Source organism: Falco rusticolus, chromosome 3 (genome assembly GCF_015220075.1).
Source record: "Falco rusticolus isolate bFalRus1 chromosome 3, bFalRus1.pri, whole genome shotgun sequence".
NCBI classification, from domain to species: Eukaryota; Metazoa; Chordata; class Aves; order Falconiformes; family Falconidae; genus Falco; species Falco rusticolus.
The window spans coordinates 47,646,291-47,663,652 of NC_051189.1; the positions used below are offsets into that span (position 1 = coordinate 47,646,291).

Below are 17,362 nucleotides of genomic sequence, written 5' to 3' on the forward strand. Positions count from 1 at the left end.
ATTTGCTGTATTGGTTCTGTCATATGTGTGTAGATGAACATGTTTTCCTGACTTAATGGTCGTGCACTGACATTTCTGTATTCAGGGCCTTACCCTGCCACAGAAGTGGCATGTGTGGAATTCTTAGTGTTAAACATAATTGCTTTAAATTGTCCAGGCTTTATAGCGATACAGAAGAACAGGGATATTGGTGTACAGTATATATTTACTATTGTTTAAAACTGGATGCCTTTTTCAATTTAGAAACTCTGCTTCACTGTCTGAAAAGCTGCACTGGCTTTTGCAGCACTTTGTGTGATTTCATTATTCAGGATTATCTGGCTGCTGGCATAGAGGGCTTGTGTGCAGGCATCTGCATACTCTGTGTCTCCACTAGGCAAGGCTGAAGCAGGACTTTTCTTTTGGTCAAGTTCAGGTGGTAGAGTGTGCTGTCAGTGATGCCTTATGGACCCTTGGCTGCATGTTTTCAGGGTGTACGATTCTGTCAGAAAGCAGCATATTAGCTGTTGACTGTACCTGAGTTTAGCACAGGGTCCCTGCAGACTGCATGGACAGAAGAATCTACAATAGTGAATGTGAAGTCTCCTGCCCAAGTAGTCTTAATTCAGTACATGCAAAGATTTTAAGTGAGAAGTTATTCAAGGACATGGCTTGTCGTGGTGCCACTGACTCAGTAAAATTGCTTTGAGCAAGGATGTTCATGCAGTTCCATGCGATGAACAAATAATATCTGAAAGCTGCTTTCGATAGCTGAAACTGCTAGAAACTGTCATAGGTAACAGCAACCAGCTTTTTTCTGTGTTGGTAGTGACTATGTGGTTCTTCTATTGTCTTTTCTATGCTTTTCTTGGGAGGCTGTAAAAATCGTATCAGCTGTGTTTTCAGCACACCAAAAGCCTGCCTGTGTGTCTAGGATTGTTCCAGCAGTTCTACTTATGGATTTGATCATTGTTCTAAGGCAGATTTCTTTTGGAGGCTGGCAGAAGTGAAATTAATGTGGTGATTGCCTTAAGAACATCGCCACTCTGCTCATTTCTGAAGGTGGAGAGTGTTGGCATACTGGAGTCCCTGAGGAGACATTTCTTACTCTATTCATATGGTAAATACTTGGAAGAATTTTTCTGGATTAGTCACCCAGTCACACTGTACAGTCTGTTAATTATGAAATCTTTAAGAACCTGCACCGTAGTTGCTGCAGGTAACAGTACCACCCAAGTGAGCTTCATTACACTTCTTCAGAAATGATAGATGCTAAATTATTCAATTGCTCATGTGAGAGCTTCAGGATTTTCATTTTATTGGTGTAGTCAGTAGCTGCCTAGGAAGGTGCAGCACTACGTATTCCAGGGCTGTAGGTAGGTCTCCATTTCTGCCCTCATGTCCTTACCTTCCACCTTAATAGCAAACCAGACTAGTTATCTGATTGACAGCAAGGTGAAATTATTTCAACTTTTCTACTTCCAGACCCATCTCCTCCTTAGTTATATTGTAAACTGAACTCATTGATCTAGTTATTTTTTGATCTTTTTAGCTAGGCTTTGTGTAGCATAAGTGTAGATGCTAACAACAATTTATTTGATTGAACTGCTATTTTTCATCAAACTAGCCCTTGCAGAGTGGAGGCTCTCCACCAAGGCACTGTGTTCCTGAGATCTTGGTGGTTTTTTTCAATTTTTATTTTTTTTTATTTCATAGTTTGAACAACAAATTTTGAGAGGGTTTTTGAGCATTGACACATGCCATATAGAACATTAATCACTGTAAGGTTTATGACTGTTGGATAACTAGTGACGCCTGACCTTCCCCAGGTCAGTGATCAGGACAGCAATTTGCAGCCCGTGTGTTGCAGTAACTTTGATACTTTCAGTGAAGAGTTGGTTGGAACTCTGATGCTTAGTAAGATACCAATGTTTGGATCATGGGTACATTGAGGTCATCTTGTGCTTCGTGGATCATATTCCAACAAGCGGGCTTGCCTTAGCTGATTCTTGGTCCATAGAGTTAATAATAGGGTGCAGAATTGAAGGAGGAAAGCCCTTCAGCTATGGCAGTCTGAAGATTAAATTAATTGGGTAGTAGAGCCTGAAGTACTGTTCTCATGCGAGTTTCTCAATTACAGCATTTCAAACAGTTTTGCCTTCCTTGGTAGGAGTTGTAAATGTGGTTGTAATAGCTTGACTTCAATGAGGAGACATCTCTTTAGAATGGAAGCTTACTATCAGGCAGGCTAGAAAGTATATGGAAATGTTGAGGAAAAGCAAGAATCCAGGTATTTGATTTTCTGGAAGACTGTCTATATTCTGGGCTATTAGGAAATAGCAGAGCTCCTCTTTCTCCTTCAGGTTTGCATGGGCTTTTCTCTGGTCTGCTTTAAGGAGAACCACAATAACTGCTTTTCACAGTGGTTGTTAGGTGAAATGCTTGAAGAAACTGTGCATGGTGCCCAGGTGCAGCTACTTGTGGTTCAGCCTAGAAGCCCTGGAGAACAGACTTCTGGTGACTGTGTCCTCTTCTAGGTATGCAAGTTGCCTGAGGTAACTGCAGAATCAGTTACAGCCTCATCTGGGAAAGAAGAGCTTGCTTCCCATTGAGGGTAATGGAGAGGCAGGAGTAGCTTCTGTTGTAGCATATGCAGCCAAGTTGAACAACAGGCTTTTGTGTGGAAGTAGCAGTATGTGGAAAACTTTGGATGGACTTTATTCAAGCATATTTGATTGGGTGAAGGGTAGGGGAAATGGCAGTATTTAACTTGTCTCTCATTGCTCTCATTCTGCTTGCTTGATCAAAGGGATACATCCATTTTTACTCTAGCAGGTATTGGAGTGCTGAGATATGACTAGGATTTCAAAATTTGTTCCCCCACTCCACATCTCTAACCTGTCGAGTTATTGGAGTGCTGAAATGAACTGTATCTGCAAGTAACTGTCAAACCGAAAAATTTAAGGGCTGTTACAAGCCAGGATACGCTGTGATAATGTATGCCAATATAATAAGGAGCAAATAACTGCTCTATGTTGAATGCTTTTACAGGTCTCTCATCTTTTCCCCTCTCCCAATTTTTACAGGAAAATCATCAGCGTGTTTGTATCTTCTTTGATTATGCAAAACGTGGTAAAAACACTGCATGGTCCTATTTTCTGCCTATGTTGAATCGACAAGATCTTTTCACTGTGCATATGGTAAGTTTTAAACGAACCTGTCTCTGAGGGTGGTAGAGAAAAATGCTGATTTTATTTTTCTTTAGGATTTTGGAGTTTGAAGGTAAACTATTGCCTGGACTGGAAGGTTTTCCTCTTGCAGTCTAGATGAGTCATTCTTAATACAAGCTTCACTTTGACCACATTTTAGAAAGAAGTTACATTGTTTATTGATGTGGGTTTTTTTCTGGGAGATTGTAAAGATTTTAAAGGCTCAGAAAAGGAAGGATTTCAGAATTACTTAAGCAGAGTAAGACGTAACTAGAAAAATAACTTATGTCACAATGCCAGTCAATGTACCTCATGCTGTACAAATAGTAGAATTTTTCTCATCTTGTGAAAGGGAAATATCTTTACCTTGCTGAACCTTATTCTCTCGTATGCACGAGTTACTGTAATGCCACTTGAAATCTATGTATAACAGCAAGCATACTGGGGAAGAAGTAATGTCTGCTGTTGTGGTGGGTTGACCCTGGCTGACAGGAAAGCTCTCGCCCAGTTGCTTGCACAGTCCCTTGCAGCAGGTCTAAGGAGAGAATCAGTATGGCAGAAAACTCATGGATGAAGATAAAGACAGTTTAATAAATCAAGGGGAAAAAAGGAAGTGGGGGTGGAACCTAGAACAAATCCAACAAAAAGAAGTGATGCTAAAGCAGCACGCAACACCATCAGACTAATGCCCAGCCAGTGTATCTCTTTGGTCAGTTGTCTCAGCCTCTTGGGTCCCCACCCCCAGCCTACTCACTGAAGTGTAGAGTGAGAAGTCCTTGATACTGTGCAAGCACTGCTCAGCAACAGCTAAAACTTTGGTATGTTATCAGTGCTGTTTTGGTCACCAGTCTAAACCACAGTATCATATGGCCTGCTATGAAGAAAGTCCATCCCAGCCAAACACAATAGAACCGTGTGTGTTGTGTGGTATCTGCTGTGCTTTGAGCCACAGGGTGCTCTTGGTGTATATGGAGTAACTTTTCTGGAATTCCTAGTATTCTTCTGTCATTTGTGGTGAGAACTGGCCATTTCATCTCAGCAGTTTTTTTCCTTGTAGGTGAAAGCTATGGTTGCATTACTGTAAATTCCTAATGGAGACCATAGTTTCCACCCATAAAACTTGTATTATGGCTTGAGGAGGAAGAAAACTGCATAGCTGTGAATTGATCTTCACTGCATATCTTTATTGGCATGGTGTGGTTGAATCAAATCAGTGGCTCAAACTACAGAACCACATACCTGGCCTGCATTATGCTGTGGTGGCAGTACTGGCACAAAGAGTTCCAGGCAAGTCATGATGTTTGCCCTTAGATGTGGCCAGTGCAACTGTTTGAGGCTGCGCTACAACTTGAACAGTGAGCTGGCCTGTTTTCAAGAAAAATGTCAGGCTTGAATTTTGTTTATTTAATCTGACTGATTCACTGCATGGCCATGGAATCAGTTTACTTGGTGCAGCTGAAGGAGGAAGCTGGAGTTTTTTGGCTGTGGTGTGTGGGGTTTTTTTCTCTTCTTTTTTTCTTTTTTTTTTTTTTTTTTTTTGGTTTGGCATTGCTGCTGAAGATCCATCTTGCAAAAGTGCAGTCTGAGCAAGCTCAGACAGTATTGACTTCTTGAGTGTGCAGTGAAAGTGTAATTTTTAGACCCTTCCAGTGCAAAGTAATTAGTCTCCCTAGAATGGTGGCTTTCAAATGTGTAGTATAGACATTTCTATGTCCAGCATTTCTCTGTTCACAGATGAGTTATGCAGATATTATTTTCTTCAGGTACTGCAAAAATACACAAATTATTTTATAAATGACACAGAACCTCACATGATGTGAATCCACTTTAAAACACTGTTTGCTCTTTATGCCTTTTAGTACTTTTAGTGCATACTTCTTATAAGCACGTGAATGTTTTCAAAACAAAATTCTAGGTTTGTGTTGTTTTTTGTTGGCTTTCCTTTTTTTCCTCCTTACTGTGCTCACTGGAAGACTTTTGATGGCACATTGTTGCATCTGCATAGGCAGATAAAAATATTGTCCTCTGTGTCCAGGCTCAAATTCTGCTAGGCATAAATGGTCTCTCATTCAGGGGCCACGTAGCTAGAAATGGCAGCACGGTAAGCTAGAGATCTACTCTCTCATTTTTTAAAGCTGAAAAGATTTCTTAGGGTTACTTGGCTGCATTTAGAAGTGGATTTGACGCATTTCAGTGTAGAGTTTGTTGTTCCAGATTCTCACTGTTTCCCTCTAGGAATCAGTGGTGGTGGTGCCACACCTCTGAATGCAGTATAGTGGAAAGGTGCCTGGAATACTCACTGCATCACAGAGCATTATGCAGGCAAACAAACCCCTGCTTCAGTAGTTTCTTGGTTAGACTGCCTCTTTATATATAAAGCTGGTTCAAATGTTTCTGTGAATAAGCTGTAGGCTGCAATCTAGAGTTACTTCAAGCATAATTTGGAAAGGCTGGCATAGAAATACAGCATTGTTCTGTGCCATCATGGAAATTGTTAATATGACTGGTTTTAGTCCTCAACTTCATTCTAAAGTTCTGCCTTCACTTCTGCTCTTCTTTTTATGGCCTTGCAACTTCTCTCTTCTTGAAGATGACTTGCTTCAGTTTAAGTCCAAGAAAACTTTAATACTTTGCAGTCATTTGTGTTGACATACGCTGTAGTTGCTTAAAGTAAGCCTGCTTGTGTATGCGTTAGGCCATTAAGCATCTTGCTGTTACTGGATTTCTGACTGTAATGGTGTCCTCCAGCAGTAGCCCATTGATAGCTCCCCTCCACCTCGTTCTGTGTTCTGTGTCGATGCCTTGCAAACTTAATCAGCTACAGCTATCTGGTAACGCTGTGGAAATACACCACTTACTAGGAGGCAGAAACAGCAGAAAGCTGAAGAAACAAAATTACTAGACATGAAGAGTCCCTTACATTGAAAACAGGTAGATTTATGTAAGGGGCCATCTTCTTCATAAACTTGGTTTCCAGAGCTTATAGGACCTCTCACTGAATCCTGCAATTGTGTTTGAAAAATCTGTTTGTTGCATTCTTTTCCAGGCAGCAAGAATTATTGCCAAACTGGCTGCTTGGGGCAGGGAACTTATGGAAGGCAGTGACTTGAATTACTATTTCAACTGGATTAAAACTCAGCTCAGTTCACAGGTAAAAAGCTACTTCTGTTTAAACATTACATTGACTTTGGAAACTTTTTTCAAGAATTTGAATATATAGATGTACAAACAAGGAATACGTTCTTGGTTTTCTTTTTCTAAAATGAAATTTTGCTGTGTCATTTTTAAAGCTAAGTATCCTTTAAGTTAAAAACTATGTGTTTGAATAGTGGTTTATATTTTCTACTCTAGTCCTTGAAATGCAAGTTAAAAATAGAAGTAAGAATTTTTACCTTTTCTATTGGGTTAACACTGATTTTTCTTTTGGATGCAGAAAATGTATAATGAGGGGTTTTTGTCTCCCTGTATTGTTTCTCAGCTTTTTGCTGGGAAGAAAAATCACATGGCAACAGGAAGTGAATATAAAAACTTTTTTCCAGTTTACTGTAGTACTGTTGTACTTTAGCAAAAGCTAAAAGCTTTTTAGCCCTGTTGATTGAAATGAAATACTGACTTATTTGGACAGTATTTTTATGTTCTTAGCTCAGTATAAACTGCTTACTGCTGGTTTGTCCTTCAAAGATGAATCATTCTCCTTGGTATTAATTTTTGGAGATTCTTCCTTTAAGACTTGCAAAACCCCAGTGATTTGTCGTTCTTTAAGGTAGTGTTGTAGCAGAAGTGGACTCTAGAGAGCTGAGAAACATTCAGTATGTTTAGTAATGGTGTATTTTTCATAGTTTTCCAAACTGGGTTTATTAAAAAGTTGTTTTATTTTTTCTCTGGAAGAAGAATCCTGAAGTTGGGAGTTCCTTCAGAAATATTCAAGAAAACAGTTTTCAAATTCTGAGATGAAGATGGATAAAAGTCTTGAGGAAATCCATACTTTAACAAAAATAAATTAAAACAATATACCAGGATCAGCTCCAAGCATATTCTTCTAGACATGATGGAGTGTGAGTGGGAAATAAATTATTATAATGTATTGAGCAGGAAAAGTATCTAGTAGGTTGTTAAACTTTTCTTTTTTTGATTAGAGAGATTGGAGAATTGAAAGAAACTTGGTAATAAATGTTCTGTAAGTGTGCAGGACAGCTCCGATTTTAAACGTTTTTTTTTTTTCCCTAGAAACTACGTGGTACGGGGGGTTCTGTGGAAGCAGGAGCAGTCTCTACAAGTGATGTAAGTATATCTTTGAAATCTGTCAATTTGCTATTTTGGACAGGTGATAGCCACTCCTGATTAAGGTGCAGAGCTGTTCTGGTGTCAGTAATAGAAAGTACTTGGAATTAGAACTGTGCAACAGAATGCCAGGTGATGGCGCCAAGAAACAAGTATTTTTAAAACACTGATTTCACAGAGAATGCTGGCAGTGTAAGTATGTTTTTTACCAGTTGGTTTGGGTTGTTAAAATGTAGATGTATCTAGCATTCTTGCTGTTTAAAACTCGAGAAGATTATGTGGAATTAATTTAATATTTGAACAATACTGTCTGTTTAGCGCTGAACTGTTGGACTTGTAGAAGAAACCTGAAACTAAGAAGCTTTTGGCTCTAGTGATATGCAGAACTTAGAAAGGGCATGTCGGATATTAGATCTGACATTGCCCCTCAGCTTCTGTAGCATGAAGTTGCAAGTGCTTTCAAAGCTGTAAGCTTTTCATATTTCATTAGCTTGAATTCAGGGGAAAATTAACTGTTCTTTTTGCATCAGTATTTATTTATACTAAATTTCATACAGCTATAGTGGCTGTTGAGCTTGGAGATGAACTGCAGCAGCACAGCAAACTCGGGTGATCATCGTAACTGAATTTTCTGGGGTTTTTTGTGGCACAGTGGGGCAGTTTATCATAGCTTTAGAATATGGAGTAGTATTCAGTTTGGTTTGTTCCTTTTGCAACTTGGAAGTTTTCAGTTTCTCAGAAGACTTAAACATGAACCTGAAATTTGTTTTTCTTCTAAATGTACTCATTGCTTTAAAGCATAAGCTTCCCGTAGAGAAAAGCCTCTTAAATTACCATTTGACTGGAGTTTAAAATAGAAGAGATGAAAGGCTGTTATGCATTGGCCATGGATAGGGAGTAAGATTACAGCCTGAGCCTAGAAGTTGAAGTATTTCAGTATTTCATGTGCAGTTCTGTGTGCCATACTGTTAGGTTTTGTTAGGCTGACAGCCCTCTGTCATATAGCCTTAAAGGAGTAAATAGTTGTACAGCACTCAACACCGCTCGTTACGGAGCTGTGAGCTCTTCTAACTTGCTTAGAAATCTGTACTCATTGTACTTCAGCACTGCATGGATGTACTGTACAACTGCAGGGTCCCAAAGCAGCAGAACTGATAGTGCAGATGTGTTCTAGGATAATTAAATTGGGTAAGTATTGTCTTGACTTTGTTAATGTTCTAATTTCAGATCTAGCTTGTGCAAGAATTCCAAGCAGGTCCTGACTAATTTATTTCAGAGTAAATTGGAGATGCAGTTGTAGGGTTTTACAGAGGAAATAAGGACTGGGATCAATTATGAAATTTCAGTTATACTAGTGTTGGAAGAGGATGCTTTTATGACTTTAAAAAGAAGACTCTAAGTTTGGTGGTACACAGTTTGGTGATGCAGTTGGATGATGTAAATTAATACATTATTTGGGGTGGGAGGACTATCTTTGTGTTTATAGCTGTTTGGTTTTTTTTTTTTTTTATTGGATGGTGCGTGAGAATGAATACCTACCCCAGGGAAATGAATGTTCTGTATGATGATTTGGGCCTACAAGTTCAGATTCAATTTTTACGTAAAGGTCTTAATCTCTGATGAGAGACACAGAATGAATTCATCTTTATTTTAAATTCTGTTTATTGTCACTTCTCTTTTCCCTTATGAGGGATTGCCTAAGCTCTTCACTCCATTAGATGTTTGAAAGGTTTGACCTTGTATTATGTGAGTGATCTACCATAAGGTTTTTCAAGACACTTAGTAAAGAAAAAGGCTTATAGGGAAAAAATCCTAACACTTTATCAGCAGCATACCCGAGTATTAGGAAAGGTAATGCCAGAAGTTGAGCAAGAAGAGAGGAAATAAAAAAAGCAACTTCTGTTATACCTTGGGATCTTTCTGTTGCTGTAGTGGGCGGCATGATTTGTTGGCCAAAACCCATTTTTGAACTGCACCCCATCTTGTGTGTTACTGTGTGGAAAACAACATGCTTTTAGAGATGAAAAGCTGTTTAATGATTCTGTCTTTGTGACAGTACATATAGGAGGCTGAATGAAAATAGAATTCAGTGGTGCATCTCTCGGTGTTTTCCTGATGGGCAAGTTTTATTCTTTTCTTAGCGCAGTATACTGTGTTAAACTTGTAATGAAACAAAGAAAAAAATTTAAAATGCAAAGCTGAACTTTGAAGATAAGTTTGCATACTCATTTTTCTAATGTTATTTTTTTGTATAAATGTACATCTCATTATAAGCATGGTACTTGCTATGTGGCACATGTGTAGGAACATAAACAATTGTAATGATAACACTGCTGTTTTGAGTTGGAGAACAGGAATGGGAAGAACCTGAACTCAAGATTCCTTTTTCCCACAGTGACCTCCTTCAAGCTTGGTAACCAGTTTGCTGATTGTATTTCCCAAACTTTGCTCAGTGGAATAACAATTGACTCTGTGGGTGAAAGGTCTCTGGCAGTATAATCAAATAGAAGTCAGCCTTGATTTATAGATAACAAAAGAAGGCATGTTCACATGGGCTATAAAAATCTGTTTTGTTTTTTTTCAAATGGTATCACTTGCGTAATACTTCTTTCCTATTCAAAACTCTTCTCCATTTACTTCCCACCTTTTATTGTGAGATTGTTTTTTTGGTTTTCTTTTTGTGTGCTTGTTGGGTTTTTTTCTGTTCTGTTTGTTTTTTTAAGACGGGCATTGTAAGAGTGAGCCTGTTTAACTTGAAAGTGTCACTGAAGAAATGTGTGTTGAAATATGCCAGTAAGCCTAGTTTGGAAAACTGAACTTCAGCACTTACTGCCTAACTCTTGTAAGAAGTGATGTGTTCTTTTCACCCAGAGTTCCCAGTATGTACAATGTGTTGCCGGATGTCTGCAGCTGATGCTCAGGGTCAATGAATACCGCTTTGCGTGGGTAGAAGCAGATGGAGTAAATTGGTGAGCATTTATTTCAATTTATATGGATATACTGGCAGTTACAATAGCATGTTCCATGGTGACCTCTTCTGGAATAGAACTCTCTTGCAAAAGACAGCTGCTCTGTTTGAGTACAAAACCTCTTTGTTTTCAAACATTACTACAGTCAAATAAACAAATGAAACTTGCAGATATAGGTACCAATGTTGAGGCTTAAATGCTGCTTTGTTCTTTAAGAACTGCTTAAATAAATATCTGAAGGGGAATATAGCTGTTTATCTTCAGCTGAAGATGCTCTTTTTTATTTAATAGAACAAAGAGTAACAAAATGAGTTTCTGCTAGTCTTCCTTGTCTTTCAGTTTGGAGTTGGTCAGTCTGAAAAAATTAGTGAAAGGAGAAACATGTTCTAGAACTAAGTTCAAAATTCCACACAGCCCACCCCGGCTTTAATTAGGTCATTCTTTAATCCATGTTATCTGTATGAATAGCTCTGCATGGGGCTCGGGTGTTGTCACTCATCTTATTTAAAAAATGCTAGTCTATAAATAGCTTTTCTGCCATGCATGTCTCTGTTGGGGATGGTGGCTATATGATTTGTACTTGTCAAAGTTGTCAGTGAAATGAAAGTTCAAAAGATCTTCATGTGTGTCAAGATGACGGTATTGGAAAACAAACTTTTTCACCAAGGAATCTTTTTAATAAACTATGAAGGCATTGCAGTAAGTCTGCATTTCAACAAGTCTGAATTTGTTTTAATTTTGATAGCAATGATCCTAAAAGCAGATATTTTTTTTCTTTTAAAATGGGTTAGCTGTTTTGGGATGGAATTACTTACTAAATTTTCAAAACTTCAGCTGAACAAAGCTGCTGCATGGTTTCTTCTTGGAGATCTTGGGATATTTCTTCTCCAGCAGTGTTTTGTGTATCTGCGATGTGTTACATCTGTAAACTTTTTTCTGAAAACTTGCTTGTTAAATAATGACTACCATTGCTCATTTCAGACACTTCTGTGGAAAGATACAGTTAGGGAAGCAAGTTCAATTTGTATATATTTTGTTGTGTCTTTTTGCTTCTCCTCTTTCTTTACTTTGAAGGAGTAGCAATGTCTGTTTCTCCTAGAAGAGCAAATAATGCTCTAAATATGCCAGTAGGGAAAGAGTCTTGGTGAACCTGAATATGGATACAGTAACATTTCAGTTCACATGGGAGAAGCTACTTTATGGCTGTAGGGCTAAGGAGAAAGTAACTCTCTTTAAAAGACAACTTTCTGAACAAGCGGCTTGTATAAGGATAAATACTTATGCAGGATACTCTGAAGTGTGTGTTGTGTATTCATAGTCAGCAGCTCTTTCCGATAAGTTCCTGTTAGTGTTCTTTTAATGTTTCAGGGTGGAGCAATGCAATCTATGCAGTCATTATGTAAAAATTAAATGTATGCTATGTTAATTTTTCAGTATCATGGGGGTCTTGAGCAACAAATGTGGCTTCCAGCTCCAGTATCAGATGATTTTCTGTGTGTGGCTGCTGGCGTTTAGTCCTCAAATGTGTGAATATCTCCGTCGGTATAATATTGTTCCAGTGCTGTCAGATATTCTTCAGGAATCTGTCAAAGAGAAAGTAACTAGAATCATCCTTGCAGCATTTCGGGTAAGTATCTGTTGACTGCAATCACACTGCGCTTCTCTCTCAAATTAGTAGGTCTCATCCTAGGTGCTGATCCACAGTCTTTCTGCTATACTGTATCAGTAAACTGGATTGAAAGCCTAATTATCTTTTTTTTGTGAGCTGAGTTTTGCTACAGGCAATAGGTGTCTGCTGTTTGATGTTGTTTTAAAATAAGGTTGACTAAGAAAACCCCTGTTAACACAGTTACTAATGATTTTCCTTCTTTAGTTCAAGATTCTTTTTTCTACGGGTACTAGTATAAAACGGTATAGTTAATAATACCTGATAAGTTTTACCTTATGAAACTTTAAATAAAAGGTACTATTTTGAACACATATGCATTTGTCCAACTGACTGTCTTAGAAATTACTTCAATCTACCAGTCCAAAAATCTTTTCTTAATGGCTCTGTCAAGATGAATGAGAAAGAATACCCATGTAAGAGTGATGGTTGACTTGTGTCCGTGTTACCTGAAAATCATTGGTCCTATTTAAAGTTATTTGGAATAACTGAGCATGGGGGCTTGATATTTTTACTGTGAGAGTACCAGTTTGTGTTCATGGATGCTAAATGTGCATGTGCACATAGTTTTATGTGCATGCTTGCTAAGTGTCTTGTATGTAATACAGGAATGCTGTAACAACTTGTAATCCTGTTTTAAAACAGGACTTGTATCCTGAGTAGATGCAGATCTTGGAAACTGTTTGGTTTTGGCTGTTGTGTTCTAGTAGTAGGTGTTGGAAGCAAATTAGGATAGGGAGAGGGGAATTGCTGCTTACTGACTGCTGATGAGCGATAATGAGCTGTGTGAAGATGTTTACTCTGTGACTTAAATGGTCTCTCCAACCAAAAGCATCTGCCACTTGAAAAATTTCTGGATAAGGTAGGTCATAAGAATATGCTGTTTATCCTGTTGAAGGAGGTCAGTGGCATGAGGTTCAGTAGGGCCTGTTCTTACAGTGCAGGACTCTGTAGATGTTCCAGTGTTCTTTAGGTTCTTAATGTTAGGATTAAGCAGGGATGCATAGCAAGACAGCTTGGGGAAGGGGCAAGGGGGGAAAGAAGGAAGTTGAGGAGCTTATATACAATTCTTCCAATTGTGAGGTTATAAAAGATAAGAAAAATAATTGCTAGATCTTAGATTTAGTGTGTTTTGCAAGAGGAGACAAAAATGAAGCCAAGTTATTTCAATAAATAAAGCTAAGAAAGAATAAGATGGTTCTGTATAAAGCTCTGGGGAAATAAATGTGGCTGTGTTCTTTCTCCAACTTTAAAAACTAGTGTTGACATGAAAATGAGGTAATAAACTGGCAGCCAGGAAATAGAAGATTAGAAATTAGAAGTCAGACCTCTTGAGTTCTGAAGCAAAATTAAAATAGGGCTACTTTGCCTCTGCTACCTTTTCCTGTATGCAAGGCCAACAGTATCAGTTTATGGGGGGAAAAAAAAGTGAATTGCATAAAGGACTAGGCTTGAGGATTCTCCAGGTCATCCCTGCTGCCTGTGTATTACTGAAGGTGTGCCATGAGTCTTGACAACTTGCATACAACTTCTCTATTACTTGATTTCTCCTAATTTGACCTGTTTTACTTCTTTGACAAGCTAATTGCCTGAAGTGTGTAATGTAATTTTTTCCTGTAAAGCAACAGGTGTTGGGTACTTCTGTCTAATTTTCATCAAATACTTTCTCTCTTTACGTATTAAAATTATTTTCTTCTCATTTGTCATACTTTTATTGTCTTTTATGTCAGTTTCCTACCTCTAACTCAATTTATACCTGAAGACTTTTTTTTTTAATCACTGAGTAGTTTACTGATCCGTTCTGTTTAGTCATGTGTTCATGTTTTTAGTTCCATAACATATCCTTTCAATTTCACTGTAAAAGGCTTGAATATCTCACTATGGTAGGAGATATGGAGTAGTTTCCACATCTGCCTATAATTCTCCTAGTTTCCAAAGAATTCCTGGTTATCTACTTGCTCCTTGAGCTTGTTGAATTTTGTCTTTTAAGATTCAATATTAGTTCTTTTGCTGTTGTTAGCACCTTTAAATAATTTAGCATTACTCACTGTAAATTACCTTTTACTTTGGTTCTCTTACTGAGATGGGTTTTTTCCACCTTTAAAGCTAATTGTGTGTGGCCATTAAAAGCAGTAATATGAATTATTTTCAGTTTGCAAGTTTTAACATTTATTTGCACTGTTCTGTCTGACTAATAAGATATCTGATATCTTGGAAACCTTAAGTGTAACTGTTTTGTGACATGAATGGGAGTGCAGTCAACTTCCTTCTGTATGGATTCATTGCTTATTTCTGGTAGATACTAAGGCTTATTTGTGTGAATACATGTTTATTAAAGACTTTCTCTTTTATATGGAATTCATGTTTTCAGCTTTATCAAAAAGTGCAGGTGGCTAGCGTTGAACAACATAATTTGAAGCTGAATAAATTGAGTAGAATTGTAATGAATAAATGACATTGGAACTTGACTGTTACATTCTGTGCTTGTAATTCCAGTCTTACCAATAAGCTTCTGTTTGAATAAAAACGTCTAGTTGGAATATTCCCAAATTCAATATAAGTTGATCTAATCCAGATGGTAACTCTTGAGTTGGGAAGATGACTTCAGGCTGTGTATTGTTGTGTGGGTTTTGTTTTTTTTTTGTCTGTTTTTTTTAAAGGCTTTCCTGCTTTATGCTATTGCTGCACAGAAAGGTAAAATTATAATCCTTGATAAAAGCATTTGTTTATGGCAGAGAATCTGGGATTTGGGTTATAAGGCTGCCCTTTTTCTTTGAATAGTCATTGTAGTCAGCCCGATTTGATGTGGAAAATTATCAAAGCAGGTGAATTAATACTTTCTAGTATTCGAGGTAGCATACCGTTCAGGAGGAAGAAAAGGTCTAAGTGACCTAAACTTAGGTGGTGGTTGTGCTTTTCAGCATATATGGTTGTATTACTTCTACCTTGCAAGTCAGAGCCTTTTTTTTTTCTTCTTTTTTTTTTAAAAGTTCATCTGCTGCAGTGACTGATAGGAGTACTTGAATACTCCTCTAGTGTAGTAAGGTCAGTCCTAGGCAATTTATGCTACTAAACGTAGGTGTAAAGCTGCCACTGTGTTGTAGACTCATACTTTACTACTTTGAAAGATTATTTTGGGAAGTGGTCAATTTTGTCACTAAATTACAAAAGAGTCAGTAAGAATTTCTTAAAAATACCACTTTGTTTCAAAGTAGTCTGTTCTTAAAACAGACTACAGTAAAATTTTTTACTTCCCTAGAATTTGTTAGAGAAATCTACTGAGAGAGAAACTCGCCAAGAATATGCTCTTGCCATGATTCAGTGCAAAGTTTTAAAGCAGCTAGAGAATTTGGATCAGCAGAAATACGATGATGAAGACATAAGTGAAGATATCAAGTTTCTACTGGACAAGCTCGGTGAGAGCGTGCAGGACCTTAGGTAAGATTTGCAGTGTGAACTTTTAAAAAAAGCTATTATACAAACATTGGTAAAAAGGCTAAATAATATACAGAGTCATAATACCTAAATGACAGTTGATAGGGTAGAGTGTACGGGCATGCTAGTTGTATATAGGAGTTTAGTATTCTGAGTATTTACATGCTGAATAGAAAAGAAATCTTCACTTTTGGCTATGTGATCTTTGTAACTGAAAAATTGTTAAAGGACTTCAGAGGGATCTGGTAGGAGTTCCAGTCTAAGTTTGAAGACTACCTGATTAGAATATTTTGCTGTCCAGATTAAGTCAAGTTTTTGCTAGTGTTTACCTAGTTCTTGGTCTTGTGCATAAATTGAACTGCATGTTATAGTTCATGTCCAAGATTTAATTGGATGAAAGGCAAGGACTGAGATCCTTGGTTGGGGAAATTAAAACCTAGAAAACAGGCAAAATGACCAGTTAAATTTCTTAATACTGTGGTTATGTGGCTTGGGTTTTCCCTCTCCCCCCCTCCCCCTTGGGAATTGTGTTTTTGGGTGGATGGAGGGGTATGTTTGAAAAAATATTTTTCTCTTGCCTTTCATGCCTTTCCTTATTTTTAAAGTGTTGAACTCTGAGTGAGAGAGAGAACACGTCTCATGCTCTGAAGAAATGTGACTTCCAAATGTGTCATAGTTGTGCTCCAGCTTTGTCTTGTTCAGGATAGACTTTGGCACATGGTTCAAACTCTCTTTGTAGAAGCTTAGTCACTATTTCATTTAGGTCTTTTGTGTTGCAGCTCCTTTGATGAGTACAGTTCTGAGCTCAAGTCAGGAAGACTGGAGTGGAGTCCTGTACACAAATCTGAGAAGTTTTGGCGGGAGAATGCTGTAAGGCTAAATGAGAAAAATTATGAACTACTCAAGTAAGTTTTTAAGCCTTGAATCACTTAATTTTTTTAGTATTTTCTGTGTTTAAGTGAACTTATATCTAGTACAGGTTTTGCATTTCAACAGGGAATAACGTCTAGAATGAAAGCAAGTTAGAACATCTTGCTGTTTATAGAATGTATAGTCTTTACTCATGTATGGTTTGTTTTGTTCAAAAGCAGAATTGTGTATTTGGTTTTACTGGTCAAAATGTATTGATGATGATAGAAGGAGTATCTCTAGCTTAACCTGCATGCAGATTTGTGCTATTGACTCTCCTCATGCTTTCACTTGAAAAACAGCTGTACTAATTGATGTAATTAAAAATGTTTTTACTGTACCTTAGTCTGTTTTGTGTTATGTGGTGGTGGTGTTGATTGAAGTAATGAACTCCTGTCTTGAATACTTGGGGGTTGGAAGTTGTGGTACTGTTCCATGGAAAAATCTGACTTGCTGCATTATGTTGCAGTCTGTCTTGTTTTTTCTTGGTACTGTGTCTGGTGTACGTAGATCATTAGATGAAGTGAAGCTGAAACTCATCTTCCATTTTGGAGTCAAGGACTTATTTGTTGACTTCTGAAAGTATGTACTCAAAAGATGTTTAGGCTTTCAATAGTTTGTAGGAGCTCTTAGTTGTTTAACTGTGTTGTCATTAACTGATAATATGTGGTGTTCTTCCTGTTCAGTATTTGCCCATTAAGTGCCAGACCTAAGAGAAATCAGGAAGTTGAGTGTAGTATGTGAGATGTTAGTGGGTATGGCAAAAGCAAGCTAATCCTTAGCTTTATGTGCATTTCAGTCTGCCCTGAAACCTCACCAAAACAAGTCTGGTGAATTCCTTCCTGAGGGCATATTGCTACATTTGTAGGCCTGTGGATTTAAAAACTTAAGATGCTGCCAACTGAAACCTGAAA

General features: G+C 37.8%; 1 protein-coding gene across 1 annotated transcript in view; it reads left to right on the forward strand.

Moving 5' to 3' along the window:
- The window catches only part of ATP6V1H (ATPase H+ transporting V1 subunit H), a 51,219-nt gene that overhangs the window by 12,566 nt on the left and 21,291 nt on the right, over positions 1-17,362 (forward strand). The window contains exons 5-11 of the mRNA XM_037379959.1: positions 3,066-3,179; positions 6,235-6,339; positions 7,416-7,469; positions 10,341-10,438; positions 11,873-12,065; positions 15,364-15,542; positions 16,319-16,444. Coding sequence (XP_037235856.1) covers positions 3,066-3,179; positions 6,235-6,339; positions 7,416-7,469; positions 10,341-10,438; positions 11,873-12,065; positions 15,364-15,542; positions 16,319-16,444 — 869 coding nt within the window. The remainder of the gene's footprint in view (positions 1-3,065; positions 3,180-6,234; positions 6,340-7,415; positions 7,470-10,340; positions 10,439-11,872; positions 12,066-15,363; positions 15,543-16,318; positions 16,445-17,362) is intronic.